This window comes from Neomonachus schauinslandi, chromosome 8 (genome assembly GCF_002201575.2).
Source record: "Neomonachus schauinslandi chromosome 8, ASM220157v2, whole genome shotgun sequence".
NCBI lineage: Eukaryota > Metazoa > Chordata > Mammalia > Carnivora > Phocidae > Neomonachus > Neomonachus schauinslandi.
The window spans coordinates 28463218-28490536 of record NC_058410.1 but is presented as its reverse complement, the minus strand read 5'-3'; the positions used below and the strand labels follow the sequence as shown (position 1 = coordinate 28490536).

The following is a 27319-nucleotide window of genomic DNA, read 5'->3' as shown; positions in this document are numbered from 1 at the left end:
ACCCAACTCCTGGTTTGTCTCTTTCCTATACACAAAGCCCTCTCAGCAACGGCCCGGGGATGCACAATTAGTGCAACGGATCAATAGAAGGAAGCCACCTACTCAGCCAGTTCAACACATAGTCCTTGGCGACCAGACAGGCGCAGCCTCACTCAAAAAACTAACGCAGAAGATTGAAGCCCCAAATGGGAAGTCGGGTCTAATCAACCATCTTGGATCTCAGGCGAGCTCACAGCACTCAGAACAGTCATCTCGGCCTGAGTTATCCGAACTGGCTGCCTGTGCTGTGCCATAAATCTGCAGAGCGATCGAATTGCACAACCTTCCTCCTCTTTGTTTGGCTAGATAAACATCTCAGGAGAAATAATTCACTTTGCTAATTGAGAGTGGTCATCTAAAATATTCGAAGCCGCCAGCTGATGAAAGCTCCTGGCTGCGATTCGGGGGTCTGGGTTCTCTCTGCCTCCATTTTGCAAGTTTACAGCAGTGCCGGGCGTTAGTACTGTCTAAGGAAGCTCAGAGGAATACCCTTTGCAAGAGCCGAGCCTCTCCCGCCGGATCCGGGCTGCTCCACGGTGGCGTCTTTCTGACGCGACCACCAGCTCATCCTCCTTGCTCGGAGCGACACCGCTGCTAGGACTCTGCCCCCGTGTTTTCCCGCAGCCGTTAGCAGCACCTTCGTCATGGTCTCAGATGCAGCGGGAGCACAGGAGGCACGGCCCGTTCCTTTCCTACGCCCTTCCCCCAGCCTGACGTGACCTTGACCCCACAACGGGGGCCAGACTCTGGTTCTCATCCTGTGGCCCGTGTTGCAGCCGCCGTAAGTCGCCGTCGCTGCCAGAGGCTCCACCATGTTTGCCAATTACGTAAGGGGCCGCAGAGCGTCCGTCTGCTCCCTAGCGCGAGCTTGAATGAAGCCGAGACAGCCCGAGAGGCCAAGCGGGCAAGAGGGCCATCCGGGAACCACGTCCCCTGGGACGGCGAGTGCCTGTCTCCGGGTCTTGGCTCCCCCAGCCACTCGGCTCCGCTCTCCGCCCGCGTTTGCAGCCTGAAATACCCGACGACGACCTGGTATGTTTTCGGCCTGAAGGGGCAAAAGAGAAGCAGCCCTTTCAAAATAAGAATTCCCCTGCTGTTTGTTTCATTCTGGAACACAATAAGGACAGGCTGAGGACACGACTCTGAGCTGTCAACACTTCCGACCCAGCTTCCATAGCACCTTTCACTTGCCAGAGAAAAAGTTGCTTAAGTTAAACAAGGGCCTAATGAATAGTCAAAATAATTGTTTAGCTTGGATATAAGGCCTTAGGTAAATAGATGATGGCGTGAGACCAGAGGCCAGAAAAAGCAGTCCAGCAGGACTCCACTTGTTCTGTTTCTCGGACATCAGCCCAGCGGCCTCTGCTTCTCCAGGGATGGGTGAAGTAGTTCTCTCTTCCCTGGAGCATATTGAAGCAATTTAGTATCAGAAGGGGCTCATAAAAGCAGGGAGAAAGGGAGAGAACTTTCTACATTAGAAATATATACTTAAGACATGAAGTTCACCTCAGCAGAGTCTCCAATAAATAGAATGTTCAAGACACAGAATGTTTGGCTTGTTTGTATTTAACTGTTCATGTGGAAACATTTCTAAAATGCTTTGTTAGCCCACTTAGGATTGTCCTGCCTCCTGCCTTACTAGTATTTTTAACATGATTTCATCCTTTTTAAACACTGTTATTTACTACACCTAAAGACCATCATTAGGTTTATGAGTAATCCCCTTCTAAGACCGTAATTGTAGTTATAGACAGAACAAGCATTGAAAAGGAACCTTTCAGGTATGGGTTTTGTAGGTTGTTGTTGTTGCTGTTGATTTGTTTTGTTCTGTTTGTTTATTTAGGTGTCCTTGCTATCAACTTGCTTCACTGTTTCTTTTTCCCCAAAACGGTGTTACATCATGAAAATTCTACTTAATTAAGAACTTGATTAAATTAGTTGCTAGGTAATTTCAGTTCTACTGAATAATATTTTTAATAATGGCCTTCCATCTCTTACTTGAAAATAATAGATGCCTTGTTGATCCAGAACAGGATTTGGTTGTCTTACTCGTTCAGCCCATTTCCGCTGGACTGCTATTCAAATAAACAACATCTATCTGATTGAATCTCGAATTCATCAAGGGGGTGGATTCCCCTGGCATTCAGGTTCCAGGAATCATGATGAATATATCTTTGGTTTATTGGCAAATAGCAATCAAAGCATACCTTGGGCAATAAAAAGTGAATGCTTAACTATTTGTACAATTTCTTACCCTGATAATACAGGAGAGGGGTTAAGTACATGGGGTTTAAGAGACAATTTTGAATTTGAGCACAAGCTCCACACTTATTAGTTCTGTGAGCTCAAACAAATTATTAAATTTCCACAAGCTTCACTTTCCTCATCTGCAAAATGGTCTCATAATAACACCTACTTCGCTGGGTTTTTGGGCAGATGATATTCAATAAGGCGTGTAAAATGCTTGGTCCAGTGTAAGGATTCAATAACTGTTACCCATCACGCTATTTTCATGCACCTTACAATTTCCTCACAACAACCCTATGAGGTAGGCAAAGCTGCCGTAATTATGCTAATTACTTTAAATATTAGAAAACTGGACCTCCAAGTGGTTATTGATTTGCCCACAACCACCCAAGATGGTGAAATATTAATCCTCTCAGTAACAGGAGTCTCTGAATTACTCACGCATTGCCTTCCCTTCACCCATTCTGCCATGTGGTGTTATCTCCTCGACGTTTCCCTAAACCTAAAGCCTTACAAGATAATGGGCATCCTCTGCCTTAGACTAAAGTCAGAGGCTTTAAAACCCCTATTGATACTATACAGATTTTCTGGGAAAATGGTACCGTCTGAACTGCAAAGTCGGGAGGAATGCTTTGCTAATACTGAGGGGAAAAAAATACAAGTGGACAAGTGATTTCCAGTTGGTGAACCTAAAACCCTTCAGAGAAGCCTACAGGGATGACACAACAGGTCAACAAACCTAAAGCCTAGCCAGCTTTGTAGACCAAAGAAATACAGTCTCAGCCATGCGGAAGTTTTGAAGTATATGTCTATCTTCTAAAACTAAAATATAAATCATTTAGGCAGTGCTGAATGTATTATATCATTTTGACATGCTGTATTTTCTCAGTGGCTGCTAAATTTCACCTTCTATCATGTGGGGGTCTGTGATTTTTTTTTTTAAACCAAGTGTGCACACTCCTTAAAGTTAGTAACCAATGGTGTTGAGGACAGAGCTCTGTCATGAAGTTCAGTAACCTAGATTTAAGAACCAGCCCTGCTATTTCTTTTTTTTTTTTTTAAGATTTTATTTATTTATTTGACAGAGAGAGACACAGCGAGAGAGGGAACACAAGCAGGGGGAGTGGGAGAGGGAGAAGCAGGCTTCCCACCAAGCAGGGAGCCCGATGTGGGGCTCAATCCCAGGACCCTGAGATCATGACCTGAGCTGAAGGCAGACGCTTAACGGCTGAGCCACCCAGGCGCCCCAGCCCTGCTATTTCTAAGCTTAAAGGACCATAAACTTAGGCAGTCCCTTAAAATCAATAGCTGTCTACTGAGTGCCTTTAAAGATTTATTTACTTATTCCGGGAGGGGGGCGCAAGGGAGAGAGGGGCAAAGGGAGAGAATCATCAAGCAGACTCCCCACTGAGTGGGGAGCCCACTCAGGGCCAATCCCACGACCCATGAGATTATGACCTGAACTGAAACCAAGAGTTGGATGCTTAACCGACTGAGCCATCCAGGTGCCTCTACTGAGCGCCTTTAAAGGGCCTGAGCCCTTGGGGCACCTGGGTGGGTCAGTCGTTAAGCGTCTGCCTTCAGCTCAGGTCATGATCCCAGGGTCCTGGGATCGAGCCCCACATCGGGCTCCATGCTCCGCAGGAGGCTTGCTTCTCCCTCTCTCACTCCCACTGCTTGTGTTCCCTCTCACTGTGTCTGTCTCTGTCAAATAAATAAATAAAATCTTAAAAAAAAATAAAAATAAAAAAATAAAGAGCCTGAGCCCTGAGCTGGGAATGGGTAGGTGAACAGCAGTCTGCTTTCTTCGCTGAGCCTCCTTTTTCTCACTTATAAAGTAAGGAGAATAATAGTGACTCTCTTCACAAGACTATTGTGAGGATCCAATGAGATAAACAAGAAAATAAATATACTGTGATGTTTGTGAAAGTGCTTTGTAAACTTTCTGGAGTGTTATAAACATGGGGTGTTCAAGACAAGCTGCTGAAGACAGGAAAACCCTCTAACTCTCCCCAGTGGCTTTCCTGTAGCTGCTGGCCATCCACCCCAGGAACTTGCCAAATGCTAACAGCATTCCTTTCTTTGATGTCAGATGATATTCATATTTATAAAAGTACTTTTCCATCTTTTCCTCCTCCTCCCACTTTGCTTTATTCCATAAATTATAACATTCCTTAATATCAGTATGACACTATAATATCAGATTATACAAAGCATTAAATAAGGTACTAATATAAAATTCAAAGCACAGAATAGTCCCCAGAGGCTCACAGCTTGCAGTTCGTAACCCCCTAATACACACAACATTCATCTGGAAGGGATATTTTAAACATTGCCAGCGGTGCGGGTTATGGCTGAAGGGGATCTCACCCAGGCCTGGTTAACTCCAGGAAGTAGGAATGGAGGAGAGAAGACTGTCGCTCCTCTCTCCTCATAGGCTGAGGCCCCGCTGCCACCTCATGTCTGGGAAAGAGTAGTTTATGGGAGCAGACACATTACTCATGGAACTGAAACCTTCCCTGATTCAGTTCTTCCAGAAATATAGTAGATCTCATGTATCTTTACCTCGCCTCTAATTCCATGCTTTATGTACTAATTGGCGAATTTTGTCTTTATATTTACTCTTGTCAACAGAAGACGTTCACTTAGAGTCTGTTATGTGCCATACAATACACAAAGCACTATGGAAAAATGCCAAACACATAATATGCATGATCCTTGCTTTGCAGGAGTTGAGAAATAAGTACACCCAACATTTATTGCAAGGCAGCTAGTGTTATTTTAGATTCTCCAACCAATGACACTTTGAAGGGAGACAGCTGAGGCTAAGAGAAATAAATTTCCCAAGATCGTACAGGTAGCAAGTGTCTGAGCCAAAATTGGCCACAGTCTGTTCCATTCTAAAATCTGTGCTCTTTCCATTCTGCATTACCTCCCTTAATCGGGAAAGCGGAAGACACATCACAAAGGAAAGTGAACACAGACATTAAAGGAAACCTACAAAAAAAACAAGTTCTACAAACCCTAGCGACTATGTTATGTACAATGGTGGTGAAGTGTCCGAAGTACCTGGAGCTAGGCGGGCCTTCACTGAGCGGGTTCTAAAGCAGATCAGTGATACAGCCTGGGGAACAGGATGGTGGACACCAGTCAGAAGGCAACTGTGCTGGAACCAAGAGAAATAACACTGGGCAATTAAACATGCTAATAAGAATAAAAGCTATAATCCCAGAACACCATTCGTCCTCCCAGATTCAGATGCCTCATCTTTGTCGCTCTCAGACTATGGACATTTTGTAAATTACTAAAATTTTCACAGATCCATCTTCCAGGCAGATCTAAAAGGGAGCAGAGTGCTGCTTCGCTCATTAGAGTATTGCCAAGTTCATTACACTCAGCATTCATTAAATATCCCTTCTCAAGTAGCTCTCTCTTATGCAAGGTGAATGGAAATCATTTTCCTCCTGACATTTGGTGTTGGTTCCAATGACATAAGTGGGTAGGAGCATTTGCAGAGGAAAAGTGAATACACTTGGCAACGTTTTCAAACATGTGTTTGGATTTTCTGTTTTTTAGGAGATGTACGACTAAGGGGTCAGACGGGGGTTCCTGCTGAACGCCGTGGCTCCTACCCATTCATTGACTTCCGCCTACTTAACAGTGAGTAATCAAGTGTACCTGGAAAGGAACAAATGTTTAAAAAAAAAAAAAAAACTGACTTCCCTCTGAACTTCAAAACCCTCGGAGGTCTGCCTTCCTTCCTCCATGTCTCCCCTCCCAAATGGAACTTAACCCTTTGTCTTTAAGTAAAGTAATTCTGGCACTGCCTACCTGCCAGAGCTTTAGTGAGGATCAAATGAGATCAGGTCAGCTTTAAAAATGTAAGTCTCATGTTAACTAAGTAGAATTTAAATAAAAATTTGAGAAGAAAAAAATAAACTTCAATAAAGTGGGAAAAAATTAAAATTAAAAGTTAAAATAAAAATGTAAGTCTTAAAAACTGTGAAGCCCTATACAAGGAAGCTTATTCCTTTCATTATCCAGCACATTCTTTCCACCGTCATCCAGGACTAGACCAGATGAGATTCTATTTTATTGTTAAAACCTATTCTGCAGCTGCCCCTAGTAACTGTCTGTTGTCTCATTCTCCCTTCTTTATCTAATTGAGGTCCCTGAGGTCCGTTCTTACATTTCTGATAAAACTCTTCACTGTGGCAGAGCCCTAGAGGTCTGGACTTGCTGCTTCCTCCATGACGAATACTTCAGAAAGTCCTTAATTTCTACCTTTCCCCTTCATATACGACTCCTTATTTGGAGTTTTGCTCAACCTCCAGTTCATAATTCTGTTAATCTCAAATTCCTTTGGAAACCCAAACCAGTGACCAGTCACCCTGCCTGATTTCATGTCTTCTCATGATCGCAATCATCCTGCACGTCGGACTTGGAGGGGCCAGTGGAGGGAGAAAGCAGATAAATTTCACAGTTTGCTCCAAGGTTTTCAGTGTTTGCTTCTCCTGTCACTTCCCATCCATAAATTTCAAAGTTCTGGGTTGCACCCACATAGTATTACTTTCCTTTGGAATAAACAAGTTCAGTGAAAGAGGTAATTTGATTTACCTTGACCCCTAAAAATTACTAGGAGAAGTCAAAACTTGCTATCTTTAGATCCTCAAAAAGGTCATAGGGAGTGGAGATGCTTATAATCTCCTAGCTCATTAAACTTCCCTATCAATGTGCAATATCTGTTTTCTCAGCTCTTTCTGGGACACAGAGATTTGGAGTAACCTTTCCATACTAGAGATAACCTCCCCAACCCAGCCCCCAAAAATACGTTCTAGAAGACACAATTGATTTGCCAAGCCAGTGCACTATTGGATATATTGGGGGATATAGTGAGCTCTGATGGTGTCTCTTACCTTTCCATATGACCTCCACTAGGCTGTTCCAGGTACCCATGGAGGTTAACCCTTTGACAGTCTTCAAGACTGTACTGATTTCCAGTTGCCAGGCATATGGTTCCACCAAGCAAGATGGGGATGAGCAAAGGGCCAGTTAGTTCACTGTCTCATAGAGACCAGGATTCTCCAATGGCTTCACCTACTAAGTGTGAGATGGAGAAAATAACCCCAAAAGCCTCTTTCAATATTAGATGAGATGTTATATCATTGTTTCTAATATAAGGCATGAATGAATTAGGAAAATAGGAGATACTTCTCTTTATAATTTCAAGGTCCCAAATGATATAATCTGTTTCTAAATTATCCTACTGTTAATAAGCAACATCAGCTAATAGTAGTTATCTTTGTAAGTGGGGTTATAGAATATTTCACTGTCTACATCATAGGTTTCTGTAACACTTGGATTTTGGGTTTTTTACAATAACATTAAAAAAACCTGAAAAAATATAAAAAATTTAAACAGAAAACCAATGCAGATAATATTTCACTATATTATTCACTATATAACAAACCACTTACAAGCAGGTGCCATCCTGTTACCTCTCTTCTGTAGGTCCTCCAGAAACTTCCTAGTGCCTGGACTCACCCCCAGTCTCCTTCCCCTGGTATGAGATGCTATCTGTCCCTCCATCCCCATTTCACCCCATCTGTTGCTCATGACCATCCACACATTAAGTGTTGGTGTTGGCCATCCATTCTGAAATTCCCTTTCTCCTCTGCTCAGCACTCCACTCTAGATAACTCCTTCACTTATGTCTCTTTATCAGTAAAGCATGCTAAGACAATATCAATTTACCTTCATTGTACTTTTGCTTTATGGTGGACTCAGGTTTTTTTCCTAGATGTATAAAACACATCCCTAAATAGACTACGAGATCCCAAAGAACTGACCTCTCACTAACTTTTGTTAACTTACCAATTAGATCAAAAGATCCCCTCAAAAAGAGTATATTAAATAATTATAAACGTCAGTCATCCCCTACATTTTGCTTAACAGCTCAAATAGGACTGAAGCCCTCTGAGGTTTTTCCTTATTTGTGGTACTATCCATTCCATTGTCAAACGCCTGCTATACCTGGTTAGAGAGTTGAGAATAGAATCCACAACACGACTGTGGTCACTCTTCACCATTTCTAGATTAGCCTGCAATTACAGCAGCTTGTCACCAGGTAGCAGCAGGTGTGCGGCTGTCTGTGTTGCTTACAGTCACTTAAGATGTCATATTTGTGTCACAGCTCCTACTACTTTATATAGAGCCTATTTAATTCTCTTTAATGTCACTCATGTTCTTGTTGAGGTTTGCCTGCCTGAGTTGTGAGTATCTGCTTTCTGCCTAAAAGGAAACATTTTAAATATAATTCTATAAAGATTTTAAGATAAACTCCAAAGGGACATTCTGGGACTTTCTCCTAAAACTTTTATTTTACCAGCTGATTCCAATTCTACACAGTAAGTACCGGACTCATTTAAAGTGATTTTTTGTATTACTTATCTTCATTTTGGGTCATTTTTTCCAAGTATAAGCAGAGACCGAAGACTTCATTTTCCTCAGGTGCTTGCAGTTTTGCTTTCTCTGCCAAGGTAGAATCCAGGTAGGACTTTTTTTAAAAGACCATTTATAGGAAAACCCAAATCACCAGAGCCTCTCTCCCCTGTGTCTGCATCCCGGAAGCCTTTCTTCTAAAATGCTTAGTGAAATCCGCATGGCAGCCACTCCCTGTCAAAAGTATGGCTGGAGGTTTACCTTCAACCCCCCACTTCAACATATGTCTTGAATGGCTGGAACATGTGTAACAAAAATGTACATTAAATAGTAAGGCCCAATGCATTTCTCCACTGGCCCTGTTAGCTACTGCCCCAACCTACCATGTGGAGCAAGAAGATGTCAGAATTATTATCTAAAACAACTTTCTCTCAGAACAAAGTTTCTAGACATTAAAACTGATAACTAGAATGAGATTGGGCCAATGACAACCAAGGCAGTAAATCTGTACTCCTGCCCATGCTTGTCTCATAAATAAGGTTTTATTGGCAAACAGCCATGTCCTTCATTTACAGCTACTTTCCAACAGAGACCATATGGCCCACAAAGCCAAAAATATTTACTGTATTGCCCTTAACAGAAAAGAGTGACTAACCCTTAAGTTAAGATTTTTAAACAAAGTTAAAAGTTTATGACATCTCCATAGGTACATTCAGCCTGGCCTATTTTCCTTTGTTAAAGTCATTTAATCCCCAGTGCCATCACTTTACTTTGAAGAATGGACTCACACTGACTTAATTTACATGAGATAAAAGTATAAACAGAAAGGGTCCTTGCTGATCCAGATTTTAAATTCCACAATTATAATTTCTAACTGCACAGACATTGTTCTGGAAGAGGTATCCCTTTCCCCTATTTTTTGAAGACACGGTACTACCATGCCTATGTACTTGTCTACATATAAGGTGATGATATATACCTGGTTTGCCTGGCATAGTCAAATTTGCACTGTTGTCTAGGCAAACTTATTAATGCTGTTTTTCACCCCCTAAGTATTCTGGTTTAGACAATAATTACAAGGCCAATGGATTTTTATACTTTTTCCTACCAAAAAAAAGTTACTTCAAGACAACACCTCTTAAATGTCACTTTCTTTTTTTTTTTAAAGATTTTATTTATTCATTTGAGACACAGAGATAGAGAGAGAGAGAGAGCATGAGCAGTGGGAGAGGCAGAGGGAGATGGAGAAGCAGACTCCCCACCGAGCCAGGAGCCCAATGTGGGGCTCGATCCCAGGACCCTGGGATCACGACCTGAGCCAAAGGCAGACACTTAACCATCTGAGCCACCCAGGCGCCCCTTAAATGTCACTTTCAATCCAGGAATAAAGATCAGAAAATCCTCCTCATATGAGACGCATCCAGACCCATGCATTTCTCTATTGAGAAACATGTAAGATAAAGTTACCTGTTGACAGCCAGTTTCATTTACTGTTTATATTTTATACAATTTAGAAAAGAGCCATTTGTATGAATTTTGAGAAGCTGCTCTGGATAAGTAGCAGAAAAATGTGGCTTCAGCACCATTGTGTGGGACACAGGAATCATAGACCTTTAAAGAAGAGGATTATCCTTACACCTAAACATGGAGGGGCAGAACAGAGGGAGAGAAAAGAGTGACAATTATTTTTATTCTGCATGAGATACGAAAACAGGGACCTGGAAGAGGGCAGGAGGAATGGGAATGTAATGACTCAGTTATCCCAATGCCACTGTCCTATAGATTTGTCATCCCTTAACTCTGGAGGGAAACGAGAGAAGAGAAAACGGAGAGACAGTGTTCTGAGAAACGGGTGGCCCACATAGGCGAAAACATCGCAGAAGCAATCACCATTTTCTGCAGAACAGGTGGCTGCAGCGCCCCGTGTACATCTCCGTCTCCTGGGTTAATGTAATCAGTAGGCTGAGTAGATAATGGCTAGGTGGAGATGTTCCCATGGCAACCATTTCAGAGCAACACAATGTGATTTCCACACTCGCGCGGCAAAGGAAGTGACATACAAAGCAAACATTCCCAGCGACTGTGGAGCTTGAAGGAACGAGGCAGCTTCAGCTGGAAGTTTTAGGGCAGCACGTTTCGGCCGCCACGGAGAGCCTGGAGCTCCACGCCAGCCACGGGGCTTTGCAGGCGGAGGAGGTTAATTGGCTCTTCGGCTTTTCCTGTTGGCTAGTTTGCTGATCTTGATCTTTAAAGTTCTATTCCTCCAGATCTGCCTCTCCAGGCAGGGCCATTTTAACTGCACAAGCATGAGGTAATTTTAGTAGAGCTACAAAAAGATTTTCCTTTGCTCGTTATTGTTGAAATAGAACTAATAAATACTATTTATTTATATATGGTATATAAATATATATGTATAATATATAAATATATATTATAATTATATATTATATTTATGACATACATATTTACACATATGTATTATACATACATTTGTACATACATATGTATACAAACACATTATACATACATTTATACATATAATACATATGTTGTATAATACATAATTATACAAATATTATATATAAATATATATAATATAATGTAAATATAAAATTATATAAATAATGTATAAGTATAATTAATATATAAGTATATAAATATATAATATATATTTTTGTGGAGGAGAAGTGACCCAGAGTTTCAAATCTTTTTAAAAGCTGCCATCAAGGGGTGCCTGGGTGGCTCAGTCAGTTAAGCATTTGCCTTTGGCTCAGGTCATGATCCCAGGGTCCTGGAATCCAGTCCTGTGGGCTCCCTGCTCAGCAGGGAGTCTGCTTCTCCCTCTCCCTCTGCCCCTCCCTCCCAACTCGTGCTCTCTCTCACTCTCTCTCTCTCAAATAAATAAAATCTTTAAAAATAAATAAATAAATAAATATAAGCTGCCATCTAAAACATAACACCCTGCAGAAATATAAAATACATTCACAGAAGAACCATCAACCAAAAGCCACCCAGGGTGTTACAAACCATCTGGTACTAAGTGATGCCCCCCTCTTAAAGAGGGACAATTTCCTTACAAACTCAGTTTTCTAAGAAAGAATTCCTAGCAGATGGTGACAGCCTCTCAGTCATCTTCTTAAAGGTGATTCTTTTTTTTTTTTTTTAAAGATTTTATTTACTTATTTGAGAGAGAGAGAATGAGAGAGAGCAAGCACATGAGAGGGGGGAGGGTCAGAGGGAGAAGCAGACTCCCTGCCGAGCAGGGAGCCCGATGTGGGACTCAATCCAGGGACTCCAGGATCGTGACCTGAGCCAAAGGCAGTCGCTTAACCAACTGAGCCACCCAGGCACCCTTAAAGGTGATTCTTAATGTTACCTATGAGAACCACACAAAATGTAAAGAACCAAAATTAAAATGTTACAGGGTGAGATGTTGTTTAAGGGTACAAACTTGCAACTAGTAGATAGATAAGTCCTGGAAATCCAATGCACAGCACAGTGATTATAGTCAACAGTGCTCTATTATAAACTTCAAAGTTGTTAGGAGACTACATCTTAATTATTCTCACCACAATAATTAAATGATAATTATATGACCTAACAGAGGTGTAAGCTAACACTGTGGTAATCATATGGCAATATATAAATGTATCAAATCAAACACCTTATATACTTATGCTTACACAATATTACATGTCAACTATGTCTCAACTAAAAAAGAAAAAAAGAAAGAGAAAATAAAGCATCCTTTAAAAAATGTTATGGGATGATTTGAAAGAAGTCATGTTCAGAAGATGATATCCAATTCTCCCCAAAATTCAGGCCCCCGGCCCCATGCTCTGCAAGCAGAGAAGGGGGGTGCCGGCTGGGACTAACTCAAGACTTCTTGTGAGCACCAGAGTAACACTCCACAATTTCACAATTCAAGAGTTGTCTTCCCCTAGAAGAAAGACAAGACACTGATTGTGGTCGTGGTTCCTTTCTGACTCACCTGGGCCATGCTCCATGCTGTGCACCCAGGATCTGTGGCTACAAGCGCCCCAGCACTCCACATGGGGAAATGCCAGATGGATGGTTAGGATGTTTAGCCACTGAAATGCCACTGCATTGCGGAAGACACAGTTGATGTTGGCCTCACTGTTTTACTCATTCCCTGTCACTATTCATCAGTGACTGTCAATGGAGCACCTCCCGAGGTAGACATGAGCCAGGTGCTAGAGATACAAAGATAAATGAGACATAGCCATTGTCTTTGAGGAATTTGCAGAGACATAAACCTATACATTTTGATGTGTTCTGATACATTTAATAATACATGCATGTATACTAAAAGTATACATAATATGAGAAACATGTATGTGTATACAGGATTCAGAGGAGAGCATGAGTAACTTTGAGGAAGTTGGGGAAGGGAACAATTAACTCAGTCTTGGGAAAAGAGGGAAGGCGTTCTGGAGGAATTAAAATATGAACAGTACACTAAAGCAACAATGAGGTGAAGAAGGGCTGCACACTAAGGCCAACGTTTTTAGAGCCATTCTAAAATGTGCTTCAAGACTGAAGGAACCAGGAAGGAGTCATCAACAACTCTACTCAACTAGATATAAATTTTATTGGAAGATGAGGTATTCAAGTAGGAGCCAAACAAAGAAGTCAAGAGAGATCATTCAATATACCTGACTTTCTGGGGAAAAACCATAATAAAAAAGAAACAGTTTTCACCTTCTAAAGCTAGAAATGAAAACAGCCATTGCCTTTTGTTAACCTGGCTGACATTGTTCAATGGATTTATTATTTTGTATATGAGTGATGAAAAATAGAAAATCGAAATAGGGAGCCCAGTATTTCCTCCGGGTTGTCACTCATTCATTCAACAAATAGAACATCTATTCTATGCCAAGCAGGCCATGAGTCCAAGGTGCCCTGAGCCACACCAGTAACCATGGGGCTAGGATAGCTCCTGTCTCAGACAGCCGTGGGACTGGAGTCTGCCAAAGACACCAAATGCAGATATCTGAACAATTCCTTTCAAGTCAGCAAGGACTGTGGGTAGCAGGGTGACACTTACTATATCCTATACCTGGGCTGGGGATTCTGAGTGCTCAAAAGGAAACTGTTAGATATTCCTTTACCCTTAAGGACCTAACAATCTCACTACACGGCCAAGACAAACATACATTAAACTATGCAAGGACTATATAAGAGCATAAATGATCTAGTTCTAAAAGAATTGACAGAGACAACAAATCAGAGACAAAAGAAGGCAGAGATTACTGAAGTGCTCTGAGCAGGAAAAGAGGACTTTATGGTCTTGTGCTGAACTCTGAAAGATAAGATAGAGCGTCATCTAGTTAAGGAATTGCCTAAAAGTGAGACTGAGCTGACATATGGGAGACATTAAGTCATTAAGTGGGAGAAAGTCCAGAAAGTAGTAAAGTATGTTGACTAGAGAGAAAAACGAAAGGCTTAGAATGCCAAGATAAAGAACTTGAACTTGACTCATTAAGCAAAGCATCACCAGAGAATTTTGAGAAAAACATAGACAGAATAAAATAGTGTTTAAGAAAATTAACTAACACTCATATGTAGGAGGGGCAGACTCAGTAAATCAAGAGAAACGTGATCAGGCTGCAGACTATGATGGAAGTAGAAATAAGGTATAAATCCAGAGATGATGTGGAGAAAAGGAGATAAAACATGATACTGAATGCTGGGAGTAAAGTTGGAGGGTGAGTTAAGGAAAGACAGTGAGCTCAGGGACAGGTTGTTTGCAAGAATGAAGGGGAAATGTCCAAGAGAGAGCTGCAAATAAGGGACTGCAGTGCAGGTCAGAAAGGCCTGATTTGGAAGTTCCGCTTGGGAATCATGATCATCCATGAGCCGTATGGCCAAACAGGTATCACCAAATCAACAACTTCATTCAAGGGCCCCTATAATGGTAATGTATAATAAGCTTGATTTAGCAAAGTTAAGACTACCGATAATAAAACCCACAAAGAAGTAAGTCTCACCAGCAATTTATTTTCCTCTGTGAGAAGCTATTTAGACACCACGATTCAGACACCACCCTACCTCACATCGTGGATTCTGTCCCATACAAACACGGTTGCTTATGTCAGAGCCCAGTGGGTTTGCGAACTCACTTGAACGTAGCACAGAGAAATGACCATTTTCTACTGTAGCACTTCCGTGAGTAAAACCCTGACCCCCTCAGAGTCTTTCTGGTATAGTGGCTTCTTTGGATTTCTGGAGACAGTAAAATAGAGGGAAGCCGGAGTATATTAAGTTTCTTTTGACTGAAGTTATCCTATGAGTCATTGAGCTAGAATGAGTTGTTTGTTAAATAAAATTAAATTCAACCTCCCACCCAGAAGGAAGCACCAGTCTATCTCTTGTGACTTCATTAGTAAACAAAATGAGGGGTTATGTCCTGTCATTGCTACCCTACCTTCAAAGTCCGAGAAGATTTAAATGACTTGCCATGGTCCATATCTAACTATACACGTGAAAAAAGAGAAAGAAAGTGTTCCAGCCTTAGACTCTTTTGTGTGTTTCCAAACTGAGATCTCAGGGTTCACACACAAGATCAAGAAGATGGTGTTCTCTCTTAAATAGCAACCCAAATGGCCATGGGGCACCTGGGTGGTTTATTACTCATGAGTAACCTAAGAAGGGAGGACAGTAGAACCCATCCCTGAGGGAAGTGGCAGCATTACTAAGGACAGTCCCCAAGGGAACATGGCTAGTGCGATGGCACCTAATGACAGCCACCACCACAGCTTTGAGATGAGAGGTGCTCCATCCCAGGTTGAGGCTGCAAGAGGCCAGATGGAGATCCCTCTTGAGAAAGCCCCCCAAGGCTAGAGGTCTCCTGAAGGCCGAGAAGCACAGGAGGGCCACTGTAAACACCAGAAATAGCCGAAGTCCTGCCCACCTAACCACAGGCTGCTTCTCCTCCTGGCCCACTGTGGTGGCCCAGCCCAGAGCCCCATGCACACCACGCTCCCGCTGCTAAGTGCACGCCCTAAACCGTGCTTAACGGAGGAAGTTGGCACAAAGACAAAGAGCTTTGAAGTCAGACCCAGGTTTGAATCCTACTTCTCTTGTGAGTGTGGGAAAAGTGCACAAACTACTCTCTGTCCACACCTATGGAAGGAGATTGTAACACCAGCCTCACTGGGTGGAGGTGAGAGGTAGATGAAATCAGTGTGTCCCGCAGCCTGTCTTGCTTGTAATAGGTCCCCAGTAGATGTAGCTGAACTTTGGATGTATCTTCTCCCTCTACTGAGTACACCCCTCCCCAGCCACCTCTTCTCCTAAGAAGTATCTATTCACTGCTCAAGCCCTATCCCAGCGTTATAATCTTTGCAAAGCCTGCTTCCACCCTCCCAGGGGACTGATGACTCATTCCCTCCTCTGTGCTCCCACCACATCTCCAAGAAAGATCCGTCACACTGTTTTAAAACTGAACTCTGGAGAGTATATTTCAAAACTTCCTCAGGCTACCCGATGCAGCAAGCCTGGCTCTGGACCTTCCATGAGTATTAGGGAACCACTGATAGAGGTCAATTTTGCCACACACATGTTACAGCAAATAATAATAATAGCTAATATGTGTGGAGCTCTTAGGTTCTAGACCCTGCTTTACATGCTTTGCACAAGATTGATGCATCTAATCCCAACCAGATCCCTAGGAAGTAGGCACTACTATTTCAGATGAGGAAACTAAGGCCCAAAGAAAAGAAATAACTCACCCAAGAAATAACTTGTAAGCCAAAGTCCAAATCCCAAAAATCCAATACCAGAGCACAAGGTGTTCACCATAATGTACTACAATTGCTTTTTAGAGATGAATTTTAATGGTCAAAGGCAATACATGTATGCAATATATTCCTTTTCTGACTGCATATATAATTACTCATATTAAATATTTTTCATACATTATAATAGTTATTTTCTTTTTATAGTACATTTAGACTCTCTCCTTTTTGGTATAAAAATGCCGCAATATCCTTGAACAAATATTTCTATAACTTAGTGAGAAAATATATAATCACACATCAAAACACTAGATTTTGCAACTTTTCAACTATATAGTCCTACTGCTCTGGCAGAAGGTGCCAAACGACAATCACTCATTTCATTATCTGACCTTGTATTCTTTGATAAGGAGAATGGTGTGGCGGTGACAGCAGAGGACACTTGTATGCCGTCCCTAAAGAAGGAAATGGAATTGCTATTGTGACAAAGTCAGATTTGAGGCTGCTTTAATTTTTCTCCAGGGGGAGTTGGTTATTTCCAGTCACTCAAACTGTGCATTGTCAACAGAAAGTTTCTCAAAACGCTTACAATATGTTAAATAAAAAGAAGCAGGATCTTAACGACCTCGGTTATGTTTTTTAAAATACATCAAAATTTTAACAGGTGTTGTTTCAAGATGATTATTATTACCTTCTTCCTTTATTCTATTTTTTTCTAACGTAAGCATGTATCCCTCTTACAATCAGAACAAAGGGGATTTTATTAAAAAGAAAAGGCAATGTCAATCCGAAATGGAATATTTTTTTTCTAAATAAGGTAATACCAAGATCCAGAAAATGAAGCTGCCGCCATGGGCCAGAACACTTTATTTGCTAAGCTACCTTGGAAAAATTATTGGAAATTATGAAGCTAGGTACTTATAAAAGCTCTGTATGATACTTCACAATAATGGCTTGTCATTTCAAGAAGAAATTTATTCCAAAAAGCATGAAATCCAAGTTCTAAATCACGTTTAAATAGCACTTTACTTTTGACAAACCTTTTAAATAAAGGCAATCAAGAGATCTTTTAGCCCGGTTTCTCAGTTTACAAGCAAAAAAACAAAAAACAAAAAGACAAACAAGAAAACAGAGATGCTGAGTCCCTCGCTGCAAGGTAATGAAAGTGTTAAGATCTAGGATTCAGGTCTTGTGACATTCTGTTTTTCCACTCACCCGCACGCCTTCCTTGTTTAAACTTTACCATATATATGTATATAATAAATTTTAGCCCTTGGAATGAAAGAAAGGATCAACCAAGGACTTCCCTGGCAGTGGGCAGTGCTGGCTCCAGAAGAGTTGCCTATATTTGGATTCTGGCAACAGAGGCTTTCCCGACCCCTCTGTCTTCCAGCCTCCCAGGCTGGGAAAGAAGGGCTGAAGAGTACATCCCTCCCAGGGCTATCATGAAGGGCACTGAGAGAGTGTGTAAAAGGTCCTAGCACAGCACCTATCAGAGTATAAATTCTCAATAAGTGTGGACTGTTGTTATCACCGGTATCTGTAGTTCCCTTTCTCTATGGCCATATGTAGAGTGCTTAGAAGAGTATATAATACAAAACAGTACAGTGTCCTTGACTTATGTTGAAGAAGAGAATGTGTTCCCCTTTTCAGTTTCCCATTCTTGCAGTGACTCACTCTTTCAACAAATCTTTATTGAGCCCCCTCTACAATGCTAGACATGTCACTCTCCCAAGTATGGTTGTAAATAAAGTGGTGGAGAGAAAACAGTGGCTGGGAACGTGGGATAGGGAAGGCTTTTTGGTCTTGTTATTGTTGTTGTTGTTTGTTTGGGTTTTTTTGCAAGACATTTAAGCATGCTGAAATTATGGTGAGAAAGATTTAGCTGAGAAAGAACAATGGACCATATGGGACAGAAAAGTCACAACTGGGAGTGAAGGATCCTGAAAGGTGACGGGGAAGGGTGGGGTGTGGTCTTAGAAAAGGAGGCGGCTCGGGGGGGCCTGGGTGGCTCAGTCGGTTAAGCATCTGCCTTCGGCTCCAGTCATGATCCCAGGGTCCTGGGATCGAGCCCCACATCGGTCTCCCTGCTCAATGGGGAACCTGCTTCTCCCTCTCACCCCTGCTCATGCTCTCTCTTGCGCGTGCTCTCCCTCTCTCTCAAATAAATAAAATCATTTTTTAAAAAAAGAAAAGGAGGCAACTCTTTTAAAAGAACAAGTAGAAAGAAGGAAAGAATGGCTGCATAGTAAGAAGTTTTGTAGGTTTTGTAGCAGAAAAATAAGGAATTTCCCACCTAATGCCTCCCAGTTTCTCTCTGAAGTAGGACACAAGGTGGGGAGTCATGGAGACAGGGCAATGGAGGACCCTCTGAGCTTAATGGTTGATTATTTGTTGCCCAGAGAATGAGTTCTGCACTCCACCTGGCCACCAGCACTCGGTATCAGAAGTACCACAGCTGTGGAACCAGAAATTCCTGCAACAACATGGTGACCTGGCCCCACCTTTGTTGGCAAAGTGTTTGCCGTTGCTTTCCCTTTTTCCCACTGTGTGAGCCATTGTAGAAAAGCCCATCACTATCCCTGTCCTACCCCACACTCCCACCTCTCCCTGAGATACAAAACTGCAAAAAAGGAAATAACCTCATGACAGAGACTCCTCTCTCTTCCCCGTGCTTTTTTGTGCCCTTGGATAATATAATCTACAAGGAATGTTTAGCCATGAAAGTAAGTTTTACCTCCATCTCCCAGGGACTCTGTCCCGCACACCCACCCCACTACCATCCAGAGGAGGCAATTCATTGCATGAAGATAGCTGTGGCTGTCGCTAGTTTACTTCTAGGCTGAGGCTGGGCAGTGTTCTCTCCTTGCTCTTCTTTCCCCATTTGTTCCCACAGCAATGGAAAGACTTTTAGCACCTTTTTTCCCAAGTTGCCAGGAAATTAGTCAAGCAGAAAGTACTTACCTTAGCATAGATTATAAGCCATTTATCCCCCTTCCCTTTCTCACTCACTATTTGTTGACAATCCTTGCCATGTGAGGAAGGAAAATCCATCTTTTTTCTTATTCTTTTCTCATTCATTCATTTTGTGCCTTACCACAATAGATTTTTCTGTTTTGGAGACAATTCTGGTAAAGACCAGAAAGCTAAAAATCTATGCCAGAAATCTCCTTGGAAGATCTGGAATAAATCTCTTTTTTTTTTTTTTAAAGAAGAAAAGATAAATTAGATCAAACAATTCATATTTATTGAGCAACTACTGTGTGCCAGGCTATGAGTTATAAAAGATACGGGATGAAAAAAAAAAATTGGGGAGAAATGCTGGCACACAACTCAAATAAGCATCAGATAAATTGACAGGTGCCCAGGAAGTTCCAATGAAAAAAATCACTGGCCATTCAAGGGAAGGACCTCATCAAGTGATTGGCATTGGCACTTGGACAATGATTGGATCTTTCTAAGTGGAGTTTTTTTAAGTGCATCCAAAATAAAGATCAGGGGTGAGAAAATGCTGGGCTCATTCAAAGAGTGTGTGTTTTCTGATCCTAGAGCCAATGCTTAGTGGTGAAGGGAGGGAGTTGCAGGGTTGGAGGGAAAGTAATGAGAATTGATGCTAAAACTAGTCTGGAAACTTTTACTACACGATAAGGATTGGTTAGAACAAGAACAGGGACCATCTTAAATGGCAGTTTGTCATTTACTCTGTAAAAAATAAAAAGGAGAATCACTGACTTGTGAGTAAAGAAAAACACATTTTCTCTCCCTTGTATCTTGCTTAGCAAGTGGTTGCTTCTTGCTGATATTGAAACTAAGTTGCAGAAACATGGCCGGTTATTCCTGAGTGTGCGAAGAAAATGCATTCTCTATCACATCAACACCTTTAGTCCAGCCTTCTATACCTTAGATCAAGACTTCCTTATCAACATACTTCATAAAAACAACATATACTGGTCTCAGGGCTCAATTCCATTTCAAATTTCTTACATAGGAAGTCCAGGATCTTAAGCCAGTATCAATACACAATCTATAATGGTAACTCTAAAATTCGCTGATATTTATTGAAAGTGTTCTATGTGCCACACTATATATATAAAACCTTGTTTATGATATACACATTACAGTTGCTGGGATACTCTTTTCCATTTGTTTATTCAGTGAATAGATATTTATTGAGAATCTGTTATGTGCCAGGCACTATTCTAATAGCTTAGCTCCTGCACTGGGAAAGAAAAAATTTCCTTTTTTTAAAGGACCTCTTTTCTTGAAATGTTTTCTCTATCATTTATCCTTCTTGATTACAGCAATAATTATACCTTTAGGGGCAGTATTAGGTTTCCAAAATGTCAACATTATTCATGATACCACTGCAAAAGTGTCTTACTACCCATGTAAAAAATCACAGGCAAATAGATTATAACACCTCAGAGGGAAATCTCTTAAAAGAGTTGATTATATATTGAAAGACGAGCATTTTCTAGTCAGTCAAATGTTCTCTTAATTCAGAATTGCCAAATATGGATAACCTGTTTTGAAAGAATTCTAATATAACCAAAAACGCCTAACACAAAAGCTATTTGAGGGTATAACTTAGTTTGTCTTCAGTGACTCATGACTTCTCAGAATCTTAGAATTCTTTAGAGCTAATTATTTTAAACAGCAATTATTAACTGGAACTTCAAAGCAATCTTTGTGAAGAGTTTAGCTTTCTTATTTTTAAAATTTCCATTAGCTGAACCTATAAAGGCCAGTCGTGCCACCTGAGATTTTGAAAATAATCTAAAGCACCGGGTTTTTTTATTTTAGCTGTTTGGAAATGACTAAGAGGGTAATACAATGGATGAATTTCATCAAACATTCATAGCTGGATAAGTAAGAAACACCCACTCTATGGAAATTAATAATAAGACGTATCACCATAGTCTTCTGACAGGAATGTTCTCTCAGAGTATTTTGAGCTATTAAATAGCTCTTGCCGCTGTAAATCATCTTTGGTATTATTTTTTAAGTGTCTTAAATAGAGAAGATATAAGAGAAGGAACAACTAATGCTCCTTTAAATGATACGAAGTGCTTGTAACCCCTAACCAATGATAATAATGGCATGAATAATAGGAAACTGTGACTCGAGGTGACTTAAGGACAATTTTAAATTACATATGAAAAATGAAAACTTGGGCTGAAGTATCAGGAAATTCTAAATTCCATTCCTTAAATTATGGAGTGGAATTTTAAATGGGGCCAAGAAATAAGTGCAAAGCATCAACAAAATAGTATACTATGAGAAAAGCTATACAAACAAAAAAACCCATGAAAATTACTTTGCCAGACAAAATGAAAAGCCAAATGATAGAATGTGCACATCCTCTGATGCCAAGCTTAGGCCATCTGATTGATTTGGAGTTGATTGTTGTATCCCTGTCTATTTTCTTCTTGGGACTAATGGAAATTAATTTTGCTTTTATTCTCCTCTTACATTAATGAAATAAAAGCTCACAATGAAAGAAACTCTGTTTTGTTCACTGCTAGTCCTAGTGCCTAGAACAATGCTTTGCACATAGTAAGGGCTTGACAAATATTTGTTGAGTGAAAAAACAAATTATTTAAGGTGTTTATTCAGAAAGACTTGTTGCTATGGATGGCATATTCTCTTCTTACTGAAGTTAAATTAGACATGATATGCTTATAGCTGCAGCTGGAGAGTTTGCCCCATTACAAGAAATTTTTCAAATGAGTTTAGTAAAGAGTATCTTCATAAAGATTATCAATATTTCTTGGTAATTGCCTTTAAATCATGTTTTCCAAGCCAGTAAATCTTCATTACCATATACCCTTCATAGCACCAGTTCCCAAAGTGCACTATGCATAGGGAAGGATGCACCAGGTGATCTTTTTGTTACAAAAAACAACCTTCTTTCTTTTACTTTAATTATTACATATTTATTTTAATGTATAATAGGAAAAAAGTTAACAAGCACATCCGATCTGTTTTTTATTGGTACCAAATTTATAAAAGATATATGTAGGCACAAATGAATTTATCTGACTTAAAGAAAGACATTAATAGTGGTGTAGGCAGATATGGTAAAAAACATTATAATGGCATATATAGGACTAAGTTGGGAAAACTCTGATCTTGGTTCCTGCTTGGAGCTGTAAGGCTCAGACAGCAAATCCTGTGTTCTTGGAAGGATCTTCCTGTGCTACTGACAAGAATCTGTTACTTTACTACCTTTATCAGCTAAGTTTGTATCTAATAGAATAGCTTTAAGCCCTCTCAGATCCAGTGTCTCCTTTTTACAGCAAATATTTTGTAAGATCCTCCTTTACTATCTGAAAACGATAGCCATAGCGTACTTGTTCACTTAAGTTCCCCCAAAAAATCAATCTAAGGTCCTAGCTGTATTATAAAGCAAAAATACAAGAAAATCAGTGTGTGACTTAAATCGTGTTTTCAACATGTAAATTCTTGGGCATAAGCACTCCAGAAGGCATAATGATGTAGTCACATAGCACACCTCCAAGCTGAATCATTGTAAGCGTGACAGCCGCTCATGCAGACCGACACCGGTGTGTTATGTGGGTAACACAATCAGATATCATAGGCAGTCTTGCCACTGGTGGTTTCCTAAGGTAAAGAACAAGTCCTGGGAAATCCTGTCCACCACCCCTCCCTGCCAAAATGACATCCCTCCCTTAATTTGCATAGTAGCTGCTTTCCTGAAAAGGGAAAATTAAAATGATGCAAAAGAATACTTTGTGCTTATATGTAAAAGTAGGGGAATAGGGTTAGGTTCCAGGTTCAGATCATTATAAAAAGGCTTTCCGGGGCGTCTGGGTGGCTCAGTCGTTAAGCGTCTGCCTTCGGCTCAGGTCATGATACCACGGTCCTGGGATCAAGCCCCGCATCGGGCTCCCTGCTCAGCGGGAAGCCTGCTTCTCCCTCTCCCACTCCCCCTGCTTGTGTTCCCTCTCTTGCTGTCTCTCTCTCTCTCACTGTCAAATAAATAAATAAATAAAATCTTCAAAAAAAAAAAGGCTGTCCACCTACATGAATACCCGAACAGCCGATGAAAAGCTGAATGAGACACAGGACAACCATTTGATGTGTGGAACTGTCCCACACATTTCAGGACATCTAGCATTCCTGGCTCCCTTCCATTCCCAGTAGGGCCCTTTCCATCATTATGACAACCAAAAATGCCCCCAAACACTTCCTAAATGCCTCCCACACTGATCTCATAAATCCAATAGAACTCTTGGGGTTGTTTCTTAAGCTTTTCATTACTAACTAATGTATAATTTATTAATCCACTCTGGGTTTTTTATTTATCAATGATAGCTTTTGGTTCTAAAGTATCTTAAAAGATTAGCTCTCTGACTTCTAAAGCTATTATTATAATTTTCCATTTTATTATTATTACAGGAGTTGTATTGTCTTATGGCTTATTAACAGTAAAATTTCTCTTTGGCTTAAAGCTGGTAAAGAAGAAGTATTTCTTTTTTAGTTAGAAACATATTTATTACATTCTTGTTAAACACTTCGCTACATGCCTTACACAATGGGTATCACGTCCAAAGAATAAGTATTCTTAAAGCAAATGTCAGAAACTTTGGTTGCTTTTAAGGAAAAATATTTCAGAATGGGGGCTCCTGAAAGAATCTGAAATTCATATAACTAGAAATCTGGTTACTGAAAATCGGATACTTCTTGAATTATCTAAGCCTCCCAGGGCTGCAAATTTTGACAGCATAACTTTCAAAGCAGATTCTTGGCATAATTTTGAGTGGGTTTTGACCAAGTCATGCTAGGAAATTTGCAACTGCAGCATTCATTGGGGTGTACAAGAAAGAGAAAAAAAATTAATGAAAACTTTCCAGGGTGAAAGACCTTAAACTTAACTGAACTTCTGAACTTTACGCCCTGTTGTGATTTTTCTGACACTTTGAAGAATAGTTCTGGAGAGCCTCCAAAGAGCACACTCCTCACTCCATTCTTAAACAGTGTGAAATCTGTCAACCCAACGAGGTCATCAAGAGGGCAGACTGTGACCTGTCTTTACTGAGAGGGATGTTCTCTAGGACACTGAAGAAGCTAGGCAGATTTTGCTTCTTACCAAGAGATGGGCCTGGCATTTTGAGAAAAAGACTGATTCCCATTCATTTGGAAAGCTGGATTAGCATGTAGGTTTGATTCAAATATGCCCCTATGTACAACTATACAAGTTACCAAAGTGATGACTTCATATCCATCCCCTTAATTCTTATCAGAAAGCTGATCATTGAAAATAACTAACAGAGCTTTATTTGCAAAGATGGAAAGTTTAAAACACTTGCCTCAGCTCAAGATAGAACCAGATTTTTTTTTAATTAATTCTATTGCGTGCGACAAAGAAACAATATCAGTTAATGAGAGGCGTGGGAACTCTTTTGATGCCTGTTCTACTTTTTAAGTTTTTTCTACGGAGTTCCTTAACCTTTTGTTACTCTGTTTCTCTGCTTATAAACCTGGAACAATGATAGGTATTATTAGCTCAAGCTATTTTGTTCAGAGAACTGGGACCCCTGGGCAAAATTACCAAGTCAATTAAGTTTTTCTTTGACTTTTACACCTTCTTTCACTCATTCCATTGGGCTAAGTGCTAGGGATTAAAAGGTAAATAAGGCATAGCCCCTGTCCTCAAGGAACTAACAGTTTAGTGGGTGAGAAGTAAATATGACAATTCTGAAATGCATGAATAACTGTTTTGCTGAATAGAAATTAGGGGCAGGATAGCTATGGAAACCCAGCACAGAGCATCAGCAACCCCTGGGAAAAACAGGGAAGACTTTCCACCCAACTACCTTCTTTTTCCTCTCTCTGCCCCTCCACCCCACCTTCCAGCTCTTCCCAGAGCAGAGTGTCCCCCATGACTTCCCTTCTGAGATAAAGCCCCAAGCTTTGGACTGTCTTTTCTGCCTTCTTCCATCAGAATCTATCTATCTGATATTGCATAACTAATTGCAAACTAATTCAAGCTAAGGCAGTCATTGACTGGTTAAGCTAACTCTTTCCAGATGATATTTGCCGTCTGACTGGAGCTGTCTTTACACATTCTACCCATCTTTATTGAGCATGCACAGTATAGGTCAATTTCAATTCTTTTCCCCAAGACTGATGAGTGGAAGAACCAAGACTTGAACCTGGTGGTCTCAACTCTAGGCCAAGGGATCTTTCCTTGGAGTTACACTTTTTTATTCCACTAATTCTAGTGTGCAGGCTTTACCTAGCTTGACAGCCCCACTGGCTGAGACTCTAGATGAAACAGTAGGATGTAGCTAAACATGGCTCACCTAAGTGAAGATGCAACAGATACCAGGGAGAATGGCATCTCTACCATGGAGTCTTAGCTGCTCCTGGAGATCCAAACCCCATGAGGGCACTGCTTAGTTATCCAGCCACACTACCTGTCTACTAGAAGGGCAGCTGGGGGGCCCAAGAGAGTGCAGATACCCCCCACACACACACCCAGGATCACTGTTTTCAGCTATGACTGCCGTGGAGGAATAAGAGTAAGCTCTCCCCTTGACAGGGAACTCTCTGGGGGAAGTCGGTGTTTCTGCATCATCTTTCACCACTAGCACTGCCCAGTGTCTGGACCAAAGTAAATGTTCAGTTAATGTTTGGAGAAGGAAAGGAAGGAAGGAGAGAATAATGAGAAGAGAAGGGAAGGGGAGGGAAAGGAAGGGAATCGAGGACAATTCTCTTCGGTCATTCCACAAGTCCTGGAATTGCCAAGTCTCTACCACTTCTTCCTCCATATCCCCTCCTTCAGACACAGCAATTAAGCTCTTCATTCTGAACAATCTAGTGCTAATGATCTAGGGCGAAAGAAACAGTACAAATACTTCATATGCTTCTTGGTGCATTTTGATGCCACCCCACCTTCACTCCCTGCCATTTCAGCCCCACAACTCCTACTTGGAGAGGACTCTCTACAGCTTTAGTAGGTTTGTGGGTATTGATTTTTTTTTTCTTTTTGCCAATACAGGCTTTTATAAGCTTGTTTTAGAGCTCTATGGTCTCTAGAGTCCTAAGAATAGGAATGTATTTCTGGTTGACCACTCTACCCCCGCTGTTAGGTTTCACCTCATCTGGAAGGGCGTGCAGGACCTCATCCATTGCCAGAAAGAACACAACCTCACTGATAGCAAATCTCAAACCCATGTGGGATTCAGAGGGTAGTGTAAAAATGTCCTCACGTTTTGTCTCAGATAGGCTTTCATTGGTACAGAGTCCACCTCCAATGGGTGCTTGTATGCCCCTTCTCTTTTTGATCTCTCTTCTTCATTCCTTTTCTCCTGTCCCGTCCTCTGAGCCTCTCTACCCTACCATGTCCCCTCCATACATGCTAGGGGCCATCTTGCCTCTACCCCTTGTGGGATATTTGACTCCACCAAGGGCAAGGGGCAAAGTGAATCATCACATTCTTGAGAGTGGAACCCACTAGACAGAAAATCTTCCTCTTGCTCATATTTTTCATTTCCTGTGATAATTTCTAGGCATTTTCATACTAAAATATCCCATTTTCATACTAAAATATCCACAGCTGAAGTAGAAATGAAAGTAGTGAAGACAATAAGGGTCCATCCCAACACCTTCCTCTGGGTATTTGACATCAGAAACGCTGTCCAGAAAATGTTGTATATTCAAGTATCTAGGACCAAGTTGGTGCTCAGTAAATATTTGTAGGTGAAGCCTAACCAGTGTTTACCACACTGCTTAAATCTATGCACTGAGACTCAGAAAGAACAAATAGCCAACTCATGATTAAGGGGCTTCCATTTCATTCCTTG

General features: G+C 41.0%; 1 protein-coding gene across 1 annotated transcript in view; it reads left to right on the top strand.

Annotated features, from left to right (window-relative positions):
* PDE7B (phosphodiesterase 7B) overlaps positions 1–27319 on the top strand; it is a 208643-nt gene that overhangs the window by 130203 nt on the left and 51121 nt on the right. Inside the window, exon 2 of the mRNA XM_021693378.1 lies at positions 5863–5946. Coding sequence (XP_021549053.1) covers positions 5863–5946 — 84 coding nt within the window. The remainder of the gene's footprint in view (positions 1–5862; positions 5947–27319) is intronic.